Below are 18,370 nucleotides of genomic sequence, written 5' to 3' on the forward strand. Positions count from 1 at the left end.
CAAATAATAACAATGGTAATGGTAATGGTAATGGTAATGATTATAATGGTTGGTCTATTCAGTAAGCAATTTCATTTAAAGATGTATAAAATCAAGAAAATATTATTCAAAAAAGAAGCTTTGTTATCTTATTTTTCTAAATAAAATAAAGAACCTTGAAGTTGGCTTTTGTGTTCAATAATAATAAAATAGTACATTCGGACCAATCAATAAAACCAAACGTACATATTAACGTTTTTTATTATCATTATTAGTATCATTATTACCACAATCAGTAAAGAAGAAGTATGATTAAATTATTGATTATTTTTATTATTAGGTAAAATCAATGGTCAATGGTAGATAAATAAGGGATGGGTCTTTATGAATGTATATATGTATATGTATATGTATATGTAAGTGTGTATGTAAGTGTGTATGTAAGTGTGTATGTAAGTGTGTGTATATATATATACATGCATATATACATATATACATAAAAAAATTACACAGGATTATATAAACCAGACCCTGCTGGCTACAATATTTTGTCAGTTAAAGAGCATGAAAGAAAGAAAAAGGTTTTGTAGTTAAATGCTATATAAGGAAGAAGAATAAGAGATTAATGAGATGTACAGAAATGGGTTCGTTGGGTTGTATTGCATGTTGGACGGTAAATGACCATGTCTTGGTCGAGTGGAAGATCGAGAGCAATAGGTGACTCTGGAGAATGTTCAAGTTTCAAAGAATGCGTGTCGGCTAACCAACGCTGGACACTCGACGAATCTTTTCCGACATCACAGCCAGAGGCAGCCGCAGGTAGTAGTCCGATTTGCTCAAGTGATGGACAGAGGTCAAACAGATGGGTGATGTGAGGTGCTGACCAGGTTCGGTGGGTGGCAAGTGTCAGAGAGCGTAAGGATAGTGGGGGGCGACTGGACTTTTTAAGCTCTTCTATTAAGGTCTGGGCATGTATGTGGACCTGACAGCCTAACAAAAGCTCTGATAAATCTGGACAATTAGTCAGAATCCGGCCAAGCGTGTTAGCCCCTAAAGCCGTGTAATTGGATTGCTGGGTTGCACCAACAAATTCTAGGCGCCGAAGCCCAGCAAGATGACCACCACTGGTACCACTAGTACCACTAGTACCACCAGTACTGTTAGTGGCAGGAAACCGGAAGGCGTGATCTGATAGCGTGGCCCATCCACAGATAGTCAATTCCTGGAGGTGAGTGCATCTGGTAATAAGAAATCTAACAACCGTATCCCGGACTCCCCAAATCTTGATCGACCGTGTGTGGGATGCATGAGGGCCGATTAAATCTTTGAGATCGTTTAAATTCCAAAGCGAAATTCCGGCGGTGCTGGAGGGAGGTGGACGAAGTTGAAGATCTTTCCAATGCGAAGGATGATCAGCATATGTTCGCAGCTTGGTTGAGACAAATCTTAGGACAGAAAGATCTGTTATGTCCAGAAAGGACACAATCTGCCAAAGGACTTCAGAGGGTAAGGATAGCAGCACCATTTAATATAGAACGACGGAGAATAACGACAAGAAGAGCAGAAAATGAAAATCAAAAAATCACAAAAGAAAATGAGCAGAAAGAGCCGTGTTGCTTTATAGTACCGACGCATGGGACAAAGTCGCGGTCCAAGCCGAACAGTCTCACCCCTTTCTTTCACACACAAAAAGAAAAAGACAAAATTGGGTCCTGTAAAAAAGGGCCCCTTCTTCCTTTCTCCTCTCCCCCCACCCCTCAACCCCTACCTTCTCCCCCTTCCTTCTATCTCTTTCGCGCACACACATTTGTTTCCTTATTATTTCTCATTTGACAGTCCATGCACTACAAGTGAAAAGAATGGCCTGATACCTTCTTAATTTTATTCTTAAGAAAATACTAATTTTTTCTTTTTTTTTTCTTCCAAAAGCGACTCTCAAAACAAAGAACAGTTAGGGTTATTTATTGAGCCTTGAGCTTCTTATTCTAAAATACAGGAAACACAAGAAATACACACACACACACACACGGTCAAAAGAGATAAATAGATAGATAGAGATATATAATTACTAGACTTTTTCTTTACTCATGCAAAGACCTTTTCAATCGCAGAGGTATTTAAGAAGCAGCAAAATGATGTTACCGACCATGCTAAATGCCAAATGTTTTATTGTTCGTCCGAATATCTTTGGTTAAAAAGAAATGAAATGAAATGAAATGAAATAAATAGCAGAAAAGATAAATAAATAATGCAGCTGAGTTGTCGTTGTTTTTTTATGAAATAAAATAAATAAAGAAAAAAAAAGAAAAGGTTTTCGTTTCAAAAGTCATGACTGCTTGAATAAATATTTGATATTTAAAAGCAAGATTTAAAAAATAAATCGTATATACAGTAGAGCTACAGCCAGATGTCGGGATATTACATAATTAAACTGCCGCTTTTTTAAATATTTCAATGGGTGTGTTTCTCTATAGTGACTTGATAAGACGCTAATTTAATTATTTATCTTACGCCCTTTCACTATAGGTTTTACTGTATGAACATTTTTCATATTTAAATCTGCGCCAAAATATCCAAGTATCTAAACTTTGGCATAAAAAATTGAAACATAGAATGTCCAAAAAAAAAAAAGCAAAAGTTTTCTTTCTTTTTTTTTTGTTTTGTTTTCATTTGGCTTTATTTATTTATTCATTTATTTATTTATTTATTTATGGGGTTACGGATAAAAGTGTATTTTCTAATGACTTAAATTGGACGGTGTCATTTATTATTATTAATATCATTTTTACTATCGAAAAAGGAAAATAAGAAAAACAGAGAGAAAACATATACACAAAATCCTATTTTGCCCACAAGTAAATGAACACACACACACATATATATGCAAAGAAGGGATAAGAATACTACCAATACTGGTTTCTACGACCAGAAATCTTAAAGAAGAAGGGGCAGGAAAGGGGAGAGGAAGGGGTGGGAAGAGAAGAGAAGATTCCAAAAGGTCCAAGGATGAATGTTGACATTGAGTAGATGGGGAACATAAGACACCTCGTGATAGCTATAATTCCAAATAGTATCCTCAGTCTATCTATTTGCCTCTCTCTCTCTCTCTCTCTCTCTCTCTCTCTTTATATGTATTTATTTGTTCTTTGATTTACCCCGCAGACAAATACATATGCAAGCTTGTAAACACATGTACATACACATACACATATATACATACATACATACACGGGTACGTGCACTGTACTTGTCGAGCTATTATTATTCGTATCCCTATTGTGGATTTGTTTTTATGTTTTGAAGTATAGAAAACTGAAAACCTTCCACCCCACACAAACACACACACACACACATACATACACAGAAACCAATCCGTGATCTTACACGTGACTGCGAAGCCTACTTTTATCCCATCTATCTGTTTCTTGCTGACTGAGCAAAACTGACTCACTGACTCACTGACACTACATTTACTCACTTACATCACAAAAATCATCATCATGTTCACAGGTCTTGTTGAGCGCATTGGCACAGTTACTTCAGTCATTGAAAAGGATAACACAAACTCGGGTGGAAATGGATGGACAGTCACTGTAGGAGATTGTGCTGACATCCTTGTCGACTGTCATCTTGGAGACAGCATTGCTATCAACGGCAAGTCTTACTCTTTTGTATATATATATATATATTAAGAACATCTGATACAATTATACTTCATTTATGTGCTCGCACCAGTATAATTCTTCTTATTATAATTATAATTGTAATAATAATAATAATATTTAGCTAACTCTTCTCTCTCTTTTTTTTAATATACAGGTACTTGCTTGACTGTAACCGAGTTTGACACCGACAGTTTCAAGGTTGGTATTGCTCCCGAAAGCTTAAGATGCACCAACCTTGGTAAGTCAAGCTCCTTTACCTTTACTTTACTTTTTTTTTTCTGGTCATTTAACAACTTGAAATTTAACCTTCAAGGTGCACTCAAGGTGGGAAGCAAAGTAAACTTGGAACGCGCTATGGACAGTAAGAAGCGATTTGGTGGCCACATGGTTCAGGGCCATGTCGACACTACAGTGAAGATTGTGTCAATCACACCCGAGGGTAATTCTCTCTGGTTCAAATTCCAGGTACCACTGGGCCACAAAGATACCATGCGTTACATTATCCCCAAGGGATTCATCACCCTCGACGGCACTTCGCTTACTGTTTGTGATGTTGATGATGAAGAGCGCACCTTTACAATCATGATGATTGCTCACACCCAGCTCCATGTCATCATGCCTCTGAAGAAGGTGGGAGATGAAGTCAATGTAGAGGTGGACATGCTGGCCAAATATGCTCTCAAGAGTCTTGAGGGTGCCATTAAGAACTGTGAAGGTCTAGAAGAATTGGTAAAACGTGCTATTCGATAAATATCTACATGTATATGGACATACTTTGTGTGTATGTTTGAATAATGATAAGTGGTGTTTAATATCCAGCAAAAATATCAAATTACTGTTGCTATTGTGTAAATTACAAAAATAAAATAAAAGGCAAGATACACACCAAAATACAAAGGGGGAGCTCTATCTGTTTCAAATTTCACATATAAACAAAAGGCAAGAGAATAAAGGAAAAGAAGAAAAAAAGTTCACTATTCAATATTGAATTACAAATTCAGAATTGAATATTAAATAATGCACCAGATCCCAAGCATCAGTCTCTTATTCTCTTGGTCTTTAACTCTATTTAATTAATAACCTGGCATCTTCTGTACGTATGTATGTTACTCTTTATCTAATTAGAGTGTTTAAATCCTAATCCTTACAAATTGTAAAATACAATACAATGATTATCACTTTTACTACAGCCTACATTTAAGTTGAGGCCAACATATATACATATATAATGATATATATGTATATATTGCAAATTAGGAGTAGCAGTATTTATAAAAGCTGAACCGAGAAAACTGAAAATAAGAAACTAGTAATTGATGAATTTATAATACATATGATGTTTGTTATGTTTTATTATGACGATTATTTGGTAATACTTCTATAGATAAATATATTGAAAGCAAAGAGCATACATTAAAAATAAAGGGGGAATAAATAAATAAATAAATAAATAGAAAAGAGAAAGGAAATTACTACTACTACTATGGATTCTTCTTGTTGAAAAAGTTCAATGTGTTCTCGCTCTGGATCTTAATAAACTCTTTGAGGCCAGGCAAAGAAATGTAACCAGTAGGACCTTCAATAGCAACCTCTAACGGAACAGGGTTTCCGATTCTATGGTAAAAGTCCAGTGCAGTATTCCTGTCCATATTGGAAGGCACCATATCTACAAGACCCTGATTCTCGGCACCAGCGAAGAAAAGGTTTTTGGAGACCCGGGGAAGAGTCTTGTCCCACTCGACATCAACCGCAATCATTTCAGCCAATTGGTCGATATGTGGGTTGAGTTTCTCGGGATTAAATAACTTTTGAGTAATCTCGAGTAACATGTCCTCAAATTGGGTCTTGAAGCCAGGAACTTGCAACATCTTGGTAATCAGTGGTCGTGAGTATAATCCAGGGAAAGTAGAGTAATTGCCACTTGTCATAGCAGAGAAGTTCAAGTATCCAGAACCAAAAGTCATGTCAATATCGGATGGTATGTAGATGTACCGGGATGAATTGGGCTCATAGTAAATATAATAGTTATCTGCCGTGGCTGCATATCCATCCGAGAAACCAAGAAGGACTTCGAGAGCCATACTATCATTTTTTTTTAAAAAAAAGAAAAGGTAAGTTTAACGATCGACTTTATTCTTTATTTCTCTCTTTCTTTATTCTTCTTCTTACCTGCGGAGGAAACTGTCTGTGTCAAAGGTCTTTTGCCATACCTCTACAGCATCAGAGGTGTTTGTCGGTGCCTCGGAAATAAACTTTGTAAAGTCCATCAGGAGCTGGAAGGAAGGCTCGCCCTTTGCTGGATCTTCCTTGATCTTGTATTGTCCAAGCTCGTACTTGGTAATATTGTCTCCATAGTATGAAAGATCCGAAATCAGACCTTCACGGGAAGACACAGGAGAAAGGTAGCTTCCTTGATACAGCGGACCGTTTTCATAGTTTTCATCTCCGTGAGCAAACTCATTTTGAAGCCAAGGGTCCTTGAAAGTTTCGATGAGACCATATAATCCAAGAGGCTGGTCATTGAGAACAACTCTACATCATCAAAAAAAAGGAGATTAATTAATTAGAGACGAATTTATATATTACCAGACTAGTAATAATAAAGATGAATATTTTACCTGACAAAAGAGAATTTGGTTGTGGCAAGACCAACTGCCTCGATCACATCATAGCCAAGCTTTTCACGAAGATAAGAGTCGTCGTTGGGGAGAGCACGTAGCTTAAGACGTCGATAGTTATATAATTCGTCTTCTTCATCCTTCTTTAGTTTGATGTTGTAAGAGACCTTTGGGAACCAACGTGAGCTACGTCCAGCTAACTCGAAATCAATGTTATTGATGACTTGAGTATCTTTGGGACTATAGTAATTTTATTCAAGAAAAAAATAAATAAAGTATTAGTAAGTAAGTTTGACTTGTCTATATTTCTATTTACTATTCTTTTGTTTTTGGGTTGTTATACATTACCTAATGTATGAAAAGTTTGCTTTGACAGTAATTTCATCAAATACATTTTCATGCATGTAGTCAAAATCAGTCTGGTTTCCAGAGATATATATCGTAGGAATCTCTCCATCGATGTGTATAGGGGTTTCCAGGCGGTCCATGGCTCTGATATGTGGGTAGACAGGCTCAAGTTTTGAAATATTTTTAGTGTTCCATGAGCGGCCAAAGGTTTCATTTGGAGTAGCAGGCTCATTGGTTGGATTTCGAGTAAAAGGTTCGACTTTTGTGTTGTTTTGTCCGCTGCTAATGGCATAGCTGTAGCCATTTGTTGCAACTGGTGCAGATCCTGTGTAGAGGATTGGGATCTCTTCTGAAGGTACGAGAGGGTACGTTTTATTGTCGACTATGACGCTCACATCTTGTTGTTCACCACCCCCGCCACCTTCAAGTGAGACAACATTGTATGTAGTGTTTCTTTGCTCTCGCTCTCTAATGCTTACTGCCGAGACAACTGTAACGACAGCACATGCTAGTTGATTATAATTTATTTATTTATTTAGAGAAATGACATTTGCATATGTATTTAGTAATTTGGTTCTTATATTCATATAACAGCAACAAAGTTCAAGCTTCTTACCAATTAATGTCAGGCGCATCTTCTTTGTAAGGAAAGAAAAGGTCAGAATGAAAATAAAAAGCTATGTAAAGGATTCTCTCGATATTTATATAGACATTGACTTGGAACAAATTTGACACAAAGAAAATTGGGTCTGTAAGATATCTCCGGCACATAGACAGACAGACATGTAATGTCAATGTGAGATAGACCAGCGGATTCTCAATTTCGAACAGTAGTGGTATTTTTTGAACAAATGAAGGCTTCAGATATATTTTCACTTCTTTTAAAACTAAAGAAAAAAATACCAATCAAAAATGTTGGTCTTTAATATATACTATATGAACATATACACACACACACACAGATATCATAAAAGTTGTTCCTTTTTATTTATTTTTTTACTCCGTTCTGTGGTTTTAGAATTGTAAAAATAAATTGAAACAATAATATATTTGAAACAGTAGGAACAAAACAGTCCATCCAAAATGATGTTTCTAAATGCTACATATATTGTAAGGCAGTATATTTTCTGCCTGCAGAATGGTCAAAATAAACACAGTTAACAATAGTAGTAATACGGCTCTGACTACTTGGTTATATTATCTAATGCCGGTCCTCTTCTTTGAGGTTCTGAAGAGTATAAATAAAAGTTAGATTTTATACCATCATTTAGATAGTTAAATAGTGTGTAGTAATGCATTATCGAATGGAAGAATATCAAACTAAACAACAAGTCTACAAGCAAGCACTATATATACATATATGTATTAGTTTATATGACATATTTACATAGGATCAATTCTTATTGAACCACATATAGCCAGCAGTTTCCTGCGCACCTGGTAGCCACAGCCATGTTTTGGTGTTGATATACTTCTTGATAATAGATATATGTTATCAACCCTAGCTCAATGGTTTGCTTTACTTGGAAAGAGTTGTACCACAAAAGAGCAAGCGTAACAACATTCTTCGTGCTAGAAGACTTATTTATTTGCAATAAGATCGTTAATACTAAGCTATTTTCTGAGGTTCATTTTTGTTTTGTTTCCTTGCAATGATCAACTTGGGTTCCTGCCTACCTTTTTTTTTTATTAATTCATTCATTTGCGCTCGTCTATTACACATATAGACAGAATCCCTCACACCTTACACAAAGCCATAATATATATATATATAAATGCACTTAATCTTAGACACATATTAAGCTTGTTCAGTCAGGATTGAATTGGAGATGCCAATACTGTAAGATTTTCGAGTGGTTGAGGATCATGCACCAGGCGGTTTGTAAACACCACCGGTAATGTATTCTCTCCCTCTCTCTCTCTTTATTTTTCTTTCTTTCTTTTTCTGCTGTTGCTGTTCCGACGATGCCGTTCATAATATGTATGTACATCACTCACAAACTTTCTTGTAGTAGAAAATGACCGATCCAGACCCTTTGTTGACTTTACATCTTTACAAACCCCCCAGCACCCTATACAACAATTAGTAGCATCAAATTTTTAAGCTTTTTATATATATTTCTTCGTTTTCATTCTACACACCCGCTAATTATCAATTGTGATAACCAAAGGTGATCTCAGTTTGAGCAGAATATGTATATAAGACCTAGAAGGATGAAGCGCAGTATTAGATAAAAAAAAATATCCACACACACAAAAACGTTAAATAATATATATATATATATGTGTGTGTGTGTAAGTGTATGTGGGTCTGCACTTATAAAATAATTTCAAATTACACACACAGACATAAAAAGAGTTATTCTATTAGGATTTTATATACAAACAAAAGCGAAAAGGATAAATGTATAATCAATATTGTTGAATTCTAAAATCAAGGGTTGAATATTAAATAATGCATCAGACCTCAAAGTATCAGACTCTTTCTTACAAACACATAAATTAAATCCAGTCAATAGTTTAATGCATTTTATATATATATTCATATTTGTTTGGATCATCTAAATCTCGGCCCTTACAAATTCTGTAAAATACAATCCAATGTTTCCCATTCTGTGTTATAGTCTACAGTTACATTGAAGCCAAAACACATAGATACTCATGGTATAGATGTCAAGTCAGTAGTAGTAGTAGTAGTAGTAGTATCATTATGTATAAAGGCTGAACCGACAACATTGGGAACAAGAAAAAAGCTAGTAGTGGATACATTTATGATACATGTGCTGTTAGTGATGATTTATTATGATGGTTGTTTGGTAGTATTCCTATAGATCTATATTGAAAGCAAAAAGGCAACAAAGGTAAATGAAGAATAGGTAAATAAATTAAATAGGAAGAAGAAAAAGAGAGAGAGAAAAAAAAACTATTTTCTGTTCTTGAAGAACTTCAATGTGTTATCGCTCTGAAGCTTGATGTACTCTTTAAGACCAGGTAAGGAGAGATGTCCAGTAGGACCATCGATAGCAACCTTAAATGGAACAGGCTGTCCAATTCTTGCGTAATAGTCCTTTGCAGTAGGCATATCAACTCCAGCGGGTCCCATAGCATTAAGACTCTCGTCGGCAGAACCGTCAGATATAAGATTTCTACCAGCACGAGGACAGATCTTATCCCATGCAACATCCTCGGCAATCATCTCAGCCTGATCGTCAATACGTGGCCCAAGTTTCTTGAGATTGAATAGCTTCTTGGTAATATCGAAAATCAGGTCTTCAAACTGGGTCTTGAATCCAGGAACTTCCAAAATCTTGTTCAACAATGGGCGCTTATAGAACGAAGGGTAGGTAGAGTAGTTTCCACTTGCGACATCAGAGATCTTGAAGAAGCTGGAACCCAGGGTCATGTCAATATCGGATGGCATGTAAATAAAGCGGGAAGACTTGGTCTCATAATAGATGTAGAAGTTGTTTGTCATGGTGATGTAACCATCCGAATAACCCATCAAGATCTCAAGTGCCATACTGTTATTATTTTGATTAAAAAGTTATAAACATAGGTGTTAGTTGAATTTGTTTACTGACTGTTGCTTTTACATGTGTGTGTATATATGTTTATGTATTGCCTTACAAAATATATAAATAAAAAATTATTATCTTACCTGCGGAGGAAACTGTCTGTGTCAAAGGTCTTTTGCCACACCTCTACAGCATCAGAGGTGTTGGTAGGTGCGTCATACACAAATTTTGTAAAGTCCATCAAGGGCTGGAAGGAAGGCTCGCCCTTTGCAGGATCTTCCTTGAGATCGTATTGACCAAGCTCATATTTGGTAATATTATTTCCATAATACGAAAGATCCGAGCTTACACCGGCCATCATAGACTCAGCTGTGAGGTATTTTCCTTGGTAAAGGGGTCCATTTTCATAGTCCTCGTCTCCATTAGCAAATTCGTTTAGGAGCCAAGGGTTCTGGAAAGCTTCGATGAAACCAAATAATCCAAGAGGCTTATCATTAAGGACGACTCTGCAAGGAAGAATTAAAAGATGGTCCATAGAAGCGTATGTTTCCTTTTTTAGTCAAATGATATAGAGTATTATTATTATTACTATTATTATTATTTTATTACCTGACATAAGAGTACTTGGTTGTAGCCAGACCAACGGAGCCAATAATATCATAGCCAATTCTTTCACGAAGATAGGAGTCATCGTTTGCTATAGAGCGCAACTTAAGACGTCTGTAGCTGTACAAGTGGTTCTTGCTCTTCTTCTTCAACTTCAGATTATAGGAGACCTTTGGTAACCAACGCGAGCTACGTCCGGATAGCTCAAATTCGATATCAGGGAACACTTGAACATCGCGAGGGCTATATTATAGCTAGTCAGTAATTGTTCCTAGTATACAGCAATAACAGTAACAACAACAAACGTTCGTATTGTATTTACCTGATATACGTAAAGTTTATTGGGATAGTGATATCCTGCATGGCATTGATGTGCATGTTGTCTAACTCGCTTTGGATTCCGGAGAGATATACTGTAGGGATCTCGCCGTCAATGTGCAAAGGAGAGTCGAGACGGTCTATAGCTTGGAGTGGAGGGAAGATAGGTTTGACTGTCTTAACTTTTCGAGTATTCCATGAGCGGCCAAAGGTCTCGTTTGGAGTAGTTTCATTGGTCTTCTTGCGAGTGAAAGACTCGGCCTTCATGCTGTTTCTTCCTGTGCCAATAGCATACTTGTAGCCATGGGATGCAACTGGCGCGGATCCAGTATAGAGAATAGGAACCTCTGCAGAAGGAACGAGAGGATATGATACATTGTCGACAATAACACTCATATCTTGTTGACCACCCTCAAGAGAAACAACATTATATGTAATTTGCTTCTTAGCATTTGCTACCGACAAAACAGTAGCAACGGCAAATGCTTTTTTTTTAAAAATAATAATAATAATAATCTATTAGTATTGAATTTGGTGAATAGCAAGATTTTATATCTTACCAATTATTGACAGACGCATTTTTTGTTTTGGTTGAAGGAAAGTACCAAATAACAAGAAATAAAGAAGAGGTCAGTATGTCAATGAAGTTCGCTATCCATCTCAATTTATATGGGTACAAAGCTTGGTGTGATGTGTCACAGATAAATGTCATTGTCAGATACACCGTTGGATTATCAATCTTAAATAAATTGCGATGTCTTCTGTTTGAGTAATGTAAGCCACCATTGGCCCGTTTGAGCTACAATTAAACGAAGATTTACTTTTATATATAATATATATATAATATACTTCTTTAAACTGTTAAAATGTATATATACATATATATCGTAATAAACTTGCTGTTGTATAGCTGTAATGAGAGGGAAAAAAAAGTAGTAGGAATAAAATAAAATCATCCCAATAGCTGTAGTAATTATTATAAAAGTAGACTTGTTGTATTTTCAGCTTACAGATGAGCGTACTTATTATAGTTTATATATATATATATTTTGCTATCTTGTCTGATATCTTCTCTTTGTATTCTAAAAGTCCTTTAAACGTTTAAGGATACTCAATTTAGACAATTAATCGTGTGTGCTTTATTCACAGTGTAATAGAACGTCTCAAAATAGCATTAGGTTTATGATCAAGAAGCTTTTTATTTTATATAAAAAAAAAGATTTTATATTATTGTTGTTCGATAATATAAATTAATTTATTTTGTCCGCCAACATACTTCTTTATGTTCATAAGTTTTGGAAAGGATTCTATTTATGATGGAATTAGTTTTGAGTAACAGCTGTGCTACGTTCCGGGAAGTAAATTCTATACAAAAAAAAGAAAAGAAGAACATCGAGGCACCACATGGGGCATCTTTGCACTTTCCTTTTTTGTTAATATGTCTACCACAGCGGTTGATTATTTTGTGATAGTCTTACTTTAAACCCTATGGATAAAAGAAATACATGTACATAAATTAGCATATAACTAAAGAGTAAAAGAAAAATATTTATATATTAAGCGTCTATTCATATGTTTTATGTATATATTTTTTTTGCAATAACCAAAAACTAAAGAAAAAGATTTGCTTGACTCGGATCCATTGAGACCCTTTCAACCGTGCACCGGTCCATTACACAGACACACATCAAATTATTTACATAATTATATTAATAATGTGTACCAGAAAACAACACATCCTTCTGGTCTTCAAGATGAAATTTCTCTTGTGGCTTGATTAACAAGGACTTATTTCACTGACTCGATTGCCTTTAGACTCATCCCAAACAATCTGATACTACACTCCTTTTGCTACATAAATAAATGAAAGGTTGCTACTCTGATATCCAGCTCTCAAATATAATTCTAACAGCAATATAAGCTATACTTGGCCTGAGATATTTACTTTATAACAATAGCAATAATTGTAATTATAAAATGATCTTTAACCCACTTTCTTCTTCTTTTAGTGAATAGCATATATATATATATATATATATAGAAATTAAAAGAAAAACTATCTTGAAGCTTGTTGATAAGAAAATCTATAGATTGCCCTATAGTAGTTGATGAAGCGAGAGCTTCGAATGCATAAAAGAATTCAAAGTATTCAAAAAACAACGTTTTGCGAGTCTATGAAGAATTAATGCAACTCAACAATCTACATTTGAGTAAATTTTGAAGGGTCTGTTTCTTAATTCATATAAGAACCTAGAAAGGTGTGAAGTGACCAGAAAACCGCACGATCACAGCCTTTGTTCACGGTTATATACAGGCAAATGATCATCAAAACGTCATCCAAGTATATAATGCTCTAAAAGAAAACATGCGGTTCGTAGCAGGAATTTTAACCGAAGTTACCCTCAGGAACCATGAAGAAATCCTTGATTCTGCCTCATGAAATAAAATACGATGTTTTATGCCTCTTGAAGAAAAAGGGGACATAATAAAAATAACGGTAAATGGATTAAATAGGGGACAGCCCCTTTTTACAGCCTTTTTCTTCTTCCTCCCAAATATCTTCTTGGTGTCTCAAGAAGTACTAATCTCATCCAAATAATACTTTTCAGTTGAGTGCCATTCTTTCTTCAAGCAAAGCCGCAAAATGATAGTGAAAAAAAACCCCCCATTTTTTTTGGCAAGTAATTTATTAGGTGCACTCTCAATTTTAATCTCGTCAAAGTGACTTGAAGGTGAACAATTGTAAAGTTGATAAGCATCTGAAAATAGAATCAGGTCGTTTGGTTATATCTGTTATTGTCCTATGTCATTGGGATTACGGGGTTCGGTAATTGTCTGAATATCGCTTGTTAGTAGCCACCAGATTGAGGGATGAAAACATGTGTGTAGAAAATACATCCCAAGTAGAGTTAAAGATCAACATCTTTACCAGCTGAGGAGTAAGAGCCCAGTCACAAACAAGAAGCTCTTTGGATATGTATACCCACAAAAGTTTGCTTCAGCCGGATTGTTCCTTCTTTCATCCGGTTCCATAGCTGTGTTCTCATGTGTTTGACAACATCCCAAAGCCCTTGATTATTATTTATTACCATGCTTTTTCAATTAGTTCGTCTAGGACGGCATTATTTCACAGAATTTTCCTTATTAATATTAGATAAGAGTCCAGGAGCCTTTTTCTTTTTCTCTCTCGTGGCATCTTCCCTTCTCCATTCCAGTTGTCAGGATTGTAGGTTTTGAGTGTGGTTAATATGGTCTATACAATTTGCCGAGCTTACCGGAATCTTTCTTTCTTTTTCTCTCTGATTCAGTGGCAATGAGATGTCGAATGTTGTCTCATAATATTGATTGATGGTAAAGGATTACGTTGAACTTTGCTTAATTAGCTCTTTTCTCTCTTTCGCACCATCGATTAACATGATCGTTATAAACTTATATTTGGCATAACTTATAATTGTAAATATCAATACAAAGAGAATACAAACCACCTTTTTTTTCACTTTCAATAACCTCTCTAAGCTTTAAGCAAAGATGCTTTTTAATGTAAAGAAAAAATTCAAGAGTCATATATTAGGGGGTTTCACCAGCTTTGAATGTTGACTGTTGGATATAGCGGTAGTTTAATTCGGAAAATGATTGGCTATAACGAATCTTCAAAAAAATGAAAAACGAGCATCCAAGCATCTAAAAAAATAGTTCGATACTCTAGATGTCGTGACTTAGCCGAAATTTTGTAAATTTTGTACTTTATGTATGATTGATGGCGAAGTTCATATAGAAGCAAAGTCAAAAATAAAACATAATCAATCTATATAAAAGTATTTATCTTGATACCAAATTATAGAAGTCTAACTTACTTGTGAGGAATTTGGGCATAGGCACTATATTTATGGGTACTCTAATCAAGCGTATTGTACATATGAATTTTGACGTATATGAGAGAAAACATATCAACCAAGGGTCATTAGGGGGTTTCACCAGTCTTTTTTCAATACTTATTATTATTGGCTGGTGCTTAAACTACCGCTATATCCAACAGTCAACATCCAAAGCTGGTGAAACCCCCTATTAGAGGTGTTATCTAATGGAAAAAGTGTGACTTCTACAAAATAAAGATTGGACAAACCCAGTAAAAAACAAAGCACTCCGGCAGCAGTTGTGGAAACTTATCAATTGATGAGAACATCATACTGTGTCAAATATAAGAAAAATAAATCTTCATAAATTTTAATCTTTTTCTTTTTTAAATAAATTCGACCTTTAAAGATCAAATAAATTAATTACATATACAATAGGCGCTCCTGGCTACCCTATACCTTTATTTGAGAGTGAGAGAATAGGCTTGATTTTCAGGAAATAATTAATGGAAAATGTTAGTGGAAAATTAGGAAATTCGTAATTTTCCACATACATTTTCCACTAAATCGCGTCAACCGAGAAAAACGTATAACAACCATTGGAAATTAAATCGCCGTTTCCATTGAAAATGGATAAAATATTCAATTTTCCACTGGATAACACCTCTATTACACTTAATTTAATAATGGAATGGTACTGACAGATTAAAAGTTCAAAAATGTAAGCTATGTTATTGGATGAATTTTTTTTAAAAAAAAAAGTTCAAACAACTCTGACTGGCTGGTCTTCTTCTATTGCCACTTGGGCTGAGAAGAAGATCATGTTTTTGGTGGAAAAGATGAACTATAGGATAAAAGATCTAGAAAACCCCACAAGAAAAGGTTTTTACATAATGAAATAGATGGGTATTACGATCACTTAATTCTATCAAGTATACATTTGAACAAATTTTGAATTTTCATATGGTGTTCTCCAGCATACGGGCCAAATTATTTAAGAACTGTAAATTTAACTATTTCAATACTTTTGGTGTTGACAGACTAAAAATTAAAAAAAAAGGGCAAAAAAAGGTAAAACAAATCCATCTTGAACTTAGCAAATCAGCTTAATTTACGACTGTCTACACCTTTTTTTTAAAAAAAAAGTTCAAAATTAGTTCAAAATACATATTAGACAAAGTTGTACATATAATCCCGCCTCTGTCCTGATGTGAGAACGTCCTATTGCAAGTTTTTCTAGACCTTTCAGTATATGGCACATATTCTCCATAAAGAAAATGCTTCTCTTCTCAATCCGTAGCAGTGGAAGAAGACTAGCCAATTAGAGTCGATTAAAAAAAAGGGCAAAATTAATTAAAACTCGCACCCAATGATATGGCTTCAAATTATTCTCCTTTTTTGCTCTTTTTTTTTGAACTTTTAGTCTGTCTACATCCACTGCATTTCTTAGCAATAATATTTTATATACCAGTAGACAGGAAATTACCGTTAGCAATTACATCTGCATAGAGTTATAATGCTATAATTCATCAGCATTTGTACTAGATATAGCTATTTATAGTTACGAACCCTACTCAAATAGATCTTTATATGGATTTGGATTTTTAAAATACCAACCTTTTAAAAGCATCATGAACTTGAACCAATGTTTATTAATAGTAAAGAGCTGTCTAGCAAAATATTGTTATATGACTTTTATAGACTTTGGAGAAGATAAAGACTCTCAATAAATCTTTAAAAACTCATTAAAATTATTAAAGCATAGTACTATAAGAATAGAATATTATGAAAAAAAAATAGCTTTTATTGATTTTTGGATATTTCTAAAGATTATTCATTTATTTAACTGTGGCTACTAGTACTTATCTATATATGTGAAGTCGAATAGTAAAACCCGTTAATTAATAAGTTTATATTACACTTCTATACATAATTAGTTTAATGCATTCATCACCATTCTTTCTTACTTATACTTCTTGGCCAAATAATAAAAAATTAATATTCTTGCTATTTTCTTTAGACTTCTTTAAATTCCTTTTATTGGAGCTATATTTTATAGATTTTAAACAGAAAAAAACTGATTGATAAGGGCTGAATATAAACAAATACAGAAAATACAAAATAAAAAGCGCAGCTGTTAATATCTATGTTGAATTATAAGAATGTGGCTTACTTACATATTATAGCTGTGTGTTTATAGTAAAGATAGTCAATTATGATTTGAAATAAAAGTATATTGTGTTTAAATAAAAAGAGAGAAAGTTAGTAAAGCACTTCATATGTTTCATAGCTGATATTACATTTGACTAAAGTCTGGATACTTTCACATATTTTATTCAAAGTCTAAAGACATTTGATTATTTCATTAAAACTAGCTTTGATATTCTTTTTAAAGAAAAAATGCCCAGCGAGCAATTTATTCATAATATGTTTGAAAGCTTATATTTAATTATCATAAACTATCTAGGATACTTATTGGTAGTGTAGATTTTCTTAACATATCTATAAAGTGCGCATTAATAGAATAATATAAAAGTATAAGTAGCTTAATAGAAAGTTTATATCTAAATGGCAAACTTATCAATGTATTAAATTGAGTGAGAAAATATAAAAGCAAAAGAGAGAAAAAAATTTCAAAAAAAGAGAATAGAGAATGCAGTTGTTCAAGTAAATATAAATTGAAAGATATATAGAAAATAAAATAAAGTAGTAATTGGTCCATAAATCTATACTATGAATCGAATAGTCGTAAAGATATATTCAAATATATATTGTCTAACTATCAATACCTCAAAGCCAAGCTTTTATTAAAAAGATAAAAGAGATATATGTATATATATATATATATATAGGCAATAAAACGGGATAACAAGTAACCCATAAAGATACACTGTGAATCAGACTGTTATAAAGACGTATTCAATTATATCTTTCCTAGTTTCCTATGGCCTAAATCCGATTTAATTTTAATAAAAATCTTGAACAGGAAATATACTTGGGTTCGTCTATGGAACTATTTCAGGAATTGACTGGAAATTATACAAGACTAACAACATATATATATTTGAGTCAAGCTACTGAGTTAGTAACCTTGGAGAATGATATGCATTCTTTCCAAAACAAAATAGCACTGAATTTTGGATACTGTAAAAGAAATATATTAGGAGTTGGAGAAACATGGGATATTTTCATTAACTATACATAGTGTAGAGCAAGCTTTAGATATGTACTATAGGTACCCAATTTCACAAGAATGGTTTCAAGCTTGACTTGATAAAGGTAGATTTGCGCACAGCTAGTAGGTTGATCCAATATCGTGTCTGCGTAAATGTGCTTAATTTGTTGATCTAATTAATTAGCTATATATACATATGATCCGAAAGAAATGTTTTCCCTATTTAATATCTGTTCCGGATAGTAAAGAAGATTTTACAGCTTTAAATGTATGTCTAGCAATATACAATGGT

The 18,370-nt window shown here is 34.1% G+C and overlaps 4 protein-coding genes across 4 annotated transcripts; 1 reads left to right on the plus strand and 3 right to left on the minus strand.

The window, feature by feature from the left end:
• Nucleotides 1–289: 289 nt before the first annotated feature.
• PHYBLDRAFT_77073 (hypothetical protein) lies at nucleotides 290–1,504 on the minus strand (the record flags this gene model as incomplete). Its single annotated transcript, XM_018443221.1, has 1 exon — nucleotides 290–1,504. The coding sequence occupies one exon, from the start codon at nucleotides 1,502–1,504 to the stop codon at nucleotides 602–604; it is 903 nt and encodes a 300-aa protein (XP_018296706.1). The 3' UTR covers nucleotides 290–601.
• Nucleotides 1,505–3,443: 1,939 nt separating this feature from the next.
• On the plus strand, nucleotides 3,444–4,598 carry PHYBLDRAFT_37488 (hypothetical protein). Its single transcript, XM_018440092.1, has 3 exons — nucleotides 3,444–3,633; nucleotides 3,799–3,882; nucleotides 3,958–4,598. Exons 1-3 carry the CDS (start codon nucleotides 3,480–3,482, stop codon nucleotides 4,392–4,394), a joined length of 675 nt encoding a protein of 224 aa, XP_018296707.1. The 5' UTR covers nucleotides 3,444–3,479; the 3' UTR covers nucleotides 4,395–4,598.
• Nucleotides 4,599–5,125: 527 nt separating this feature from the next.
• PHYBLDRAFT_140728 (hypothetical protein) lies at nucleotides 5,126–7,245 on the minus strand (the record flags this gene model as incomplete). The annotated part of the gene is made up of 5 exons (XM_018430451.1): nucleotides 5,126–5,726; nucleotides 5,814–6,176; nucleotides 6,263–6,502; nucleotides 6,611–7,118; nucleotides 7,227–7,245. The coding sequence occupies 5 exons, from the start codon at nucleotides 7,243–7,245 to the stop codon at nucleotides 5,126–5,128; spliced, it is 1,731 nt and encodes a 576-aa protein (XP_018296708.1).
• Nucleotides 7,246–9,387: 2,142 nt separating this feature from the next.
• PHYBLDRAFT_77071 (hypothetical protein) lies at nucleotides 9,388–11,673 on the minus strand. Its single transcript, XM_018443220.1, has 5 exons — nucleotides 11,610–11,673; nucleotides 11,054–11,534; nucleotides 10,735–10,974; nucleotides 10,269–10,631; nucleotides 9,388–10,131 (listed from the first exon to the last, which is right to left on the minus strand). The coding sequence occupies exons 1-5, from the start codon at nucleotides 11,626–11,628 to the stop codon at nucleotides 9,534–9,536; spliced, it is 1,701 nt and encodes a 566-aa protein (XP_018296709.1). The 5' UTR covers nucleotides 11,629–11,673; the 3' UTR covers nucleotides 9,388–9,533.
• Between the last annotated feature and the right edge of the window lie 6,697 nt (nucleotides 11,674–18,370).

The sequence above is a fragment of the Phycomyces blakesleeanus genome, assembly GCF_001638985.1.
Source record: "Phycomyces blakesleeanus NRRL 1555(-) unplaced genomic scaffold PHYBLscaffold_3, whole genome shotgun sequence".
Classification (NCBI taxonomy): domain Eukaryota; kingdom Fungi; phylum Mucoromycota; class Mucoromycetes; order Mucorales; family Phycomycetaceae; genus Phycomyces; species Phycomyces blakesleeanus.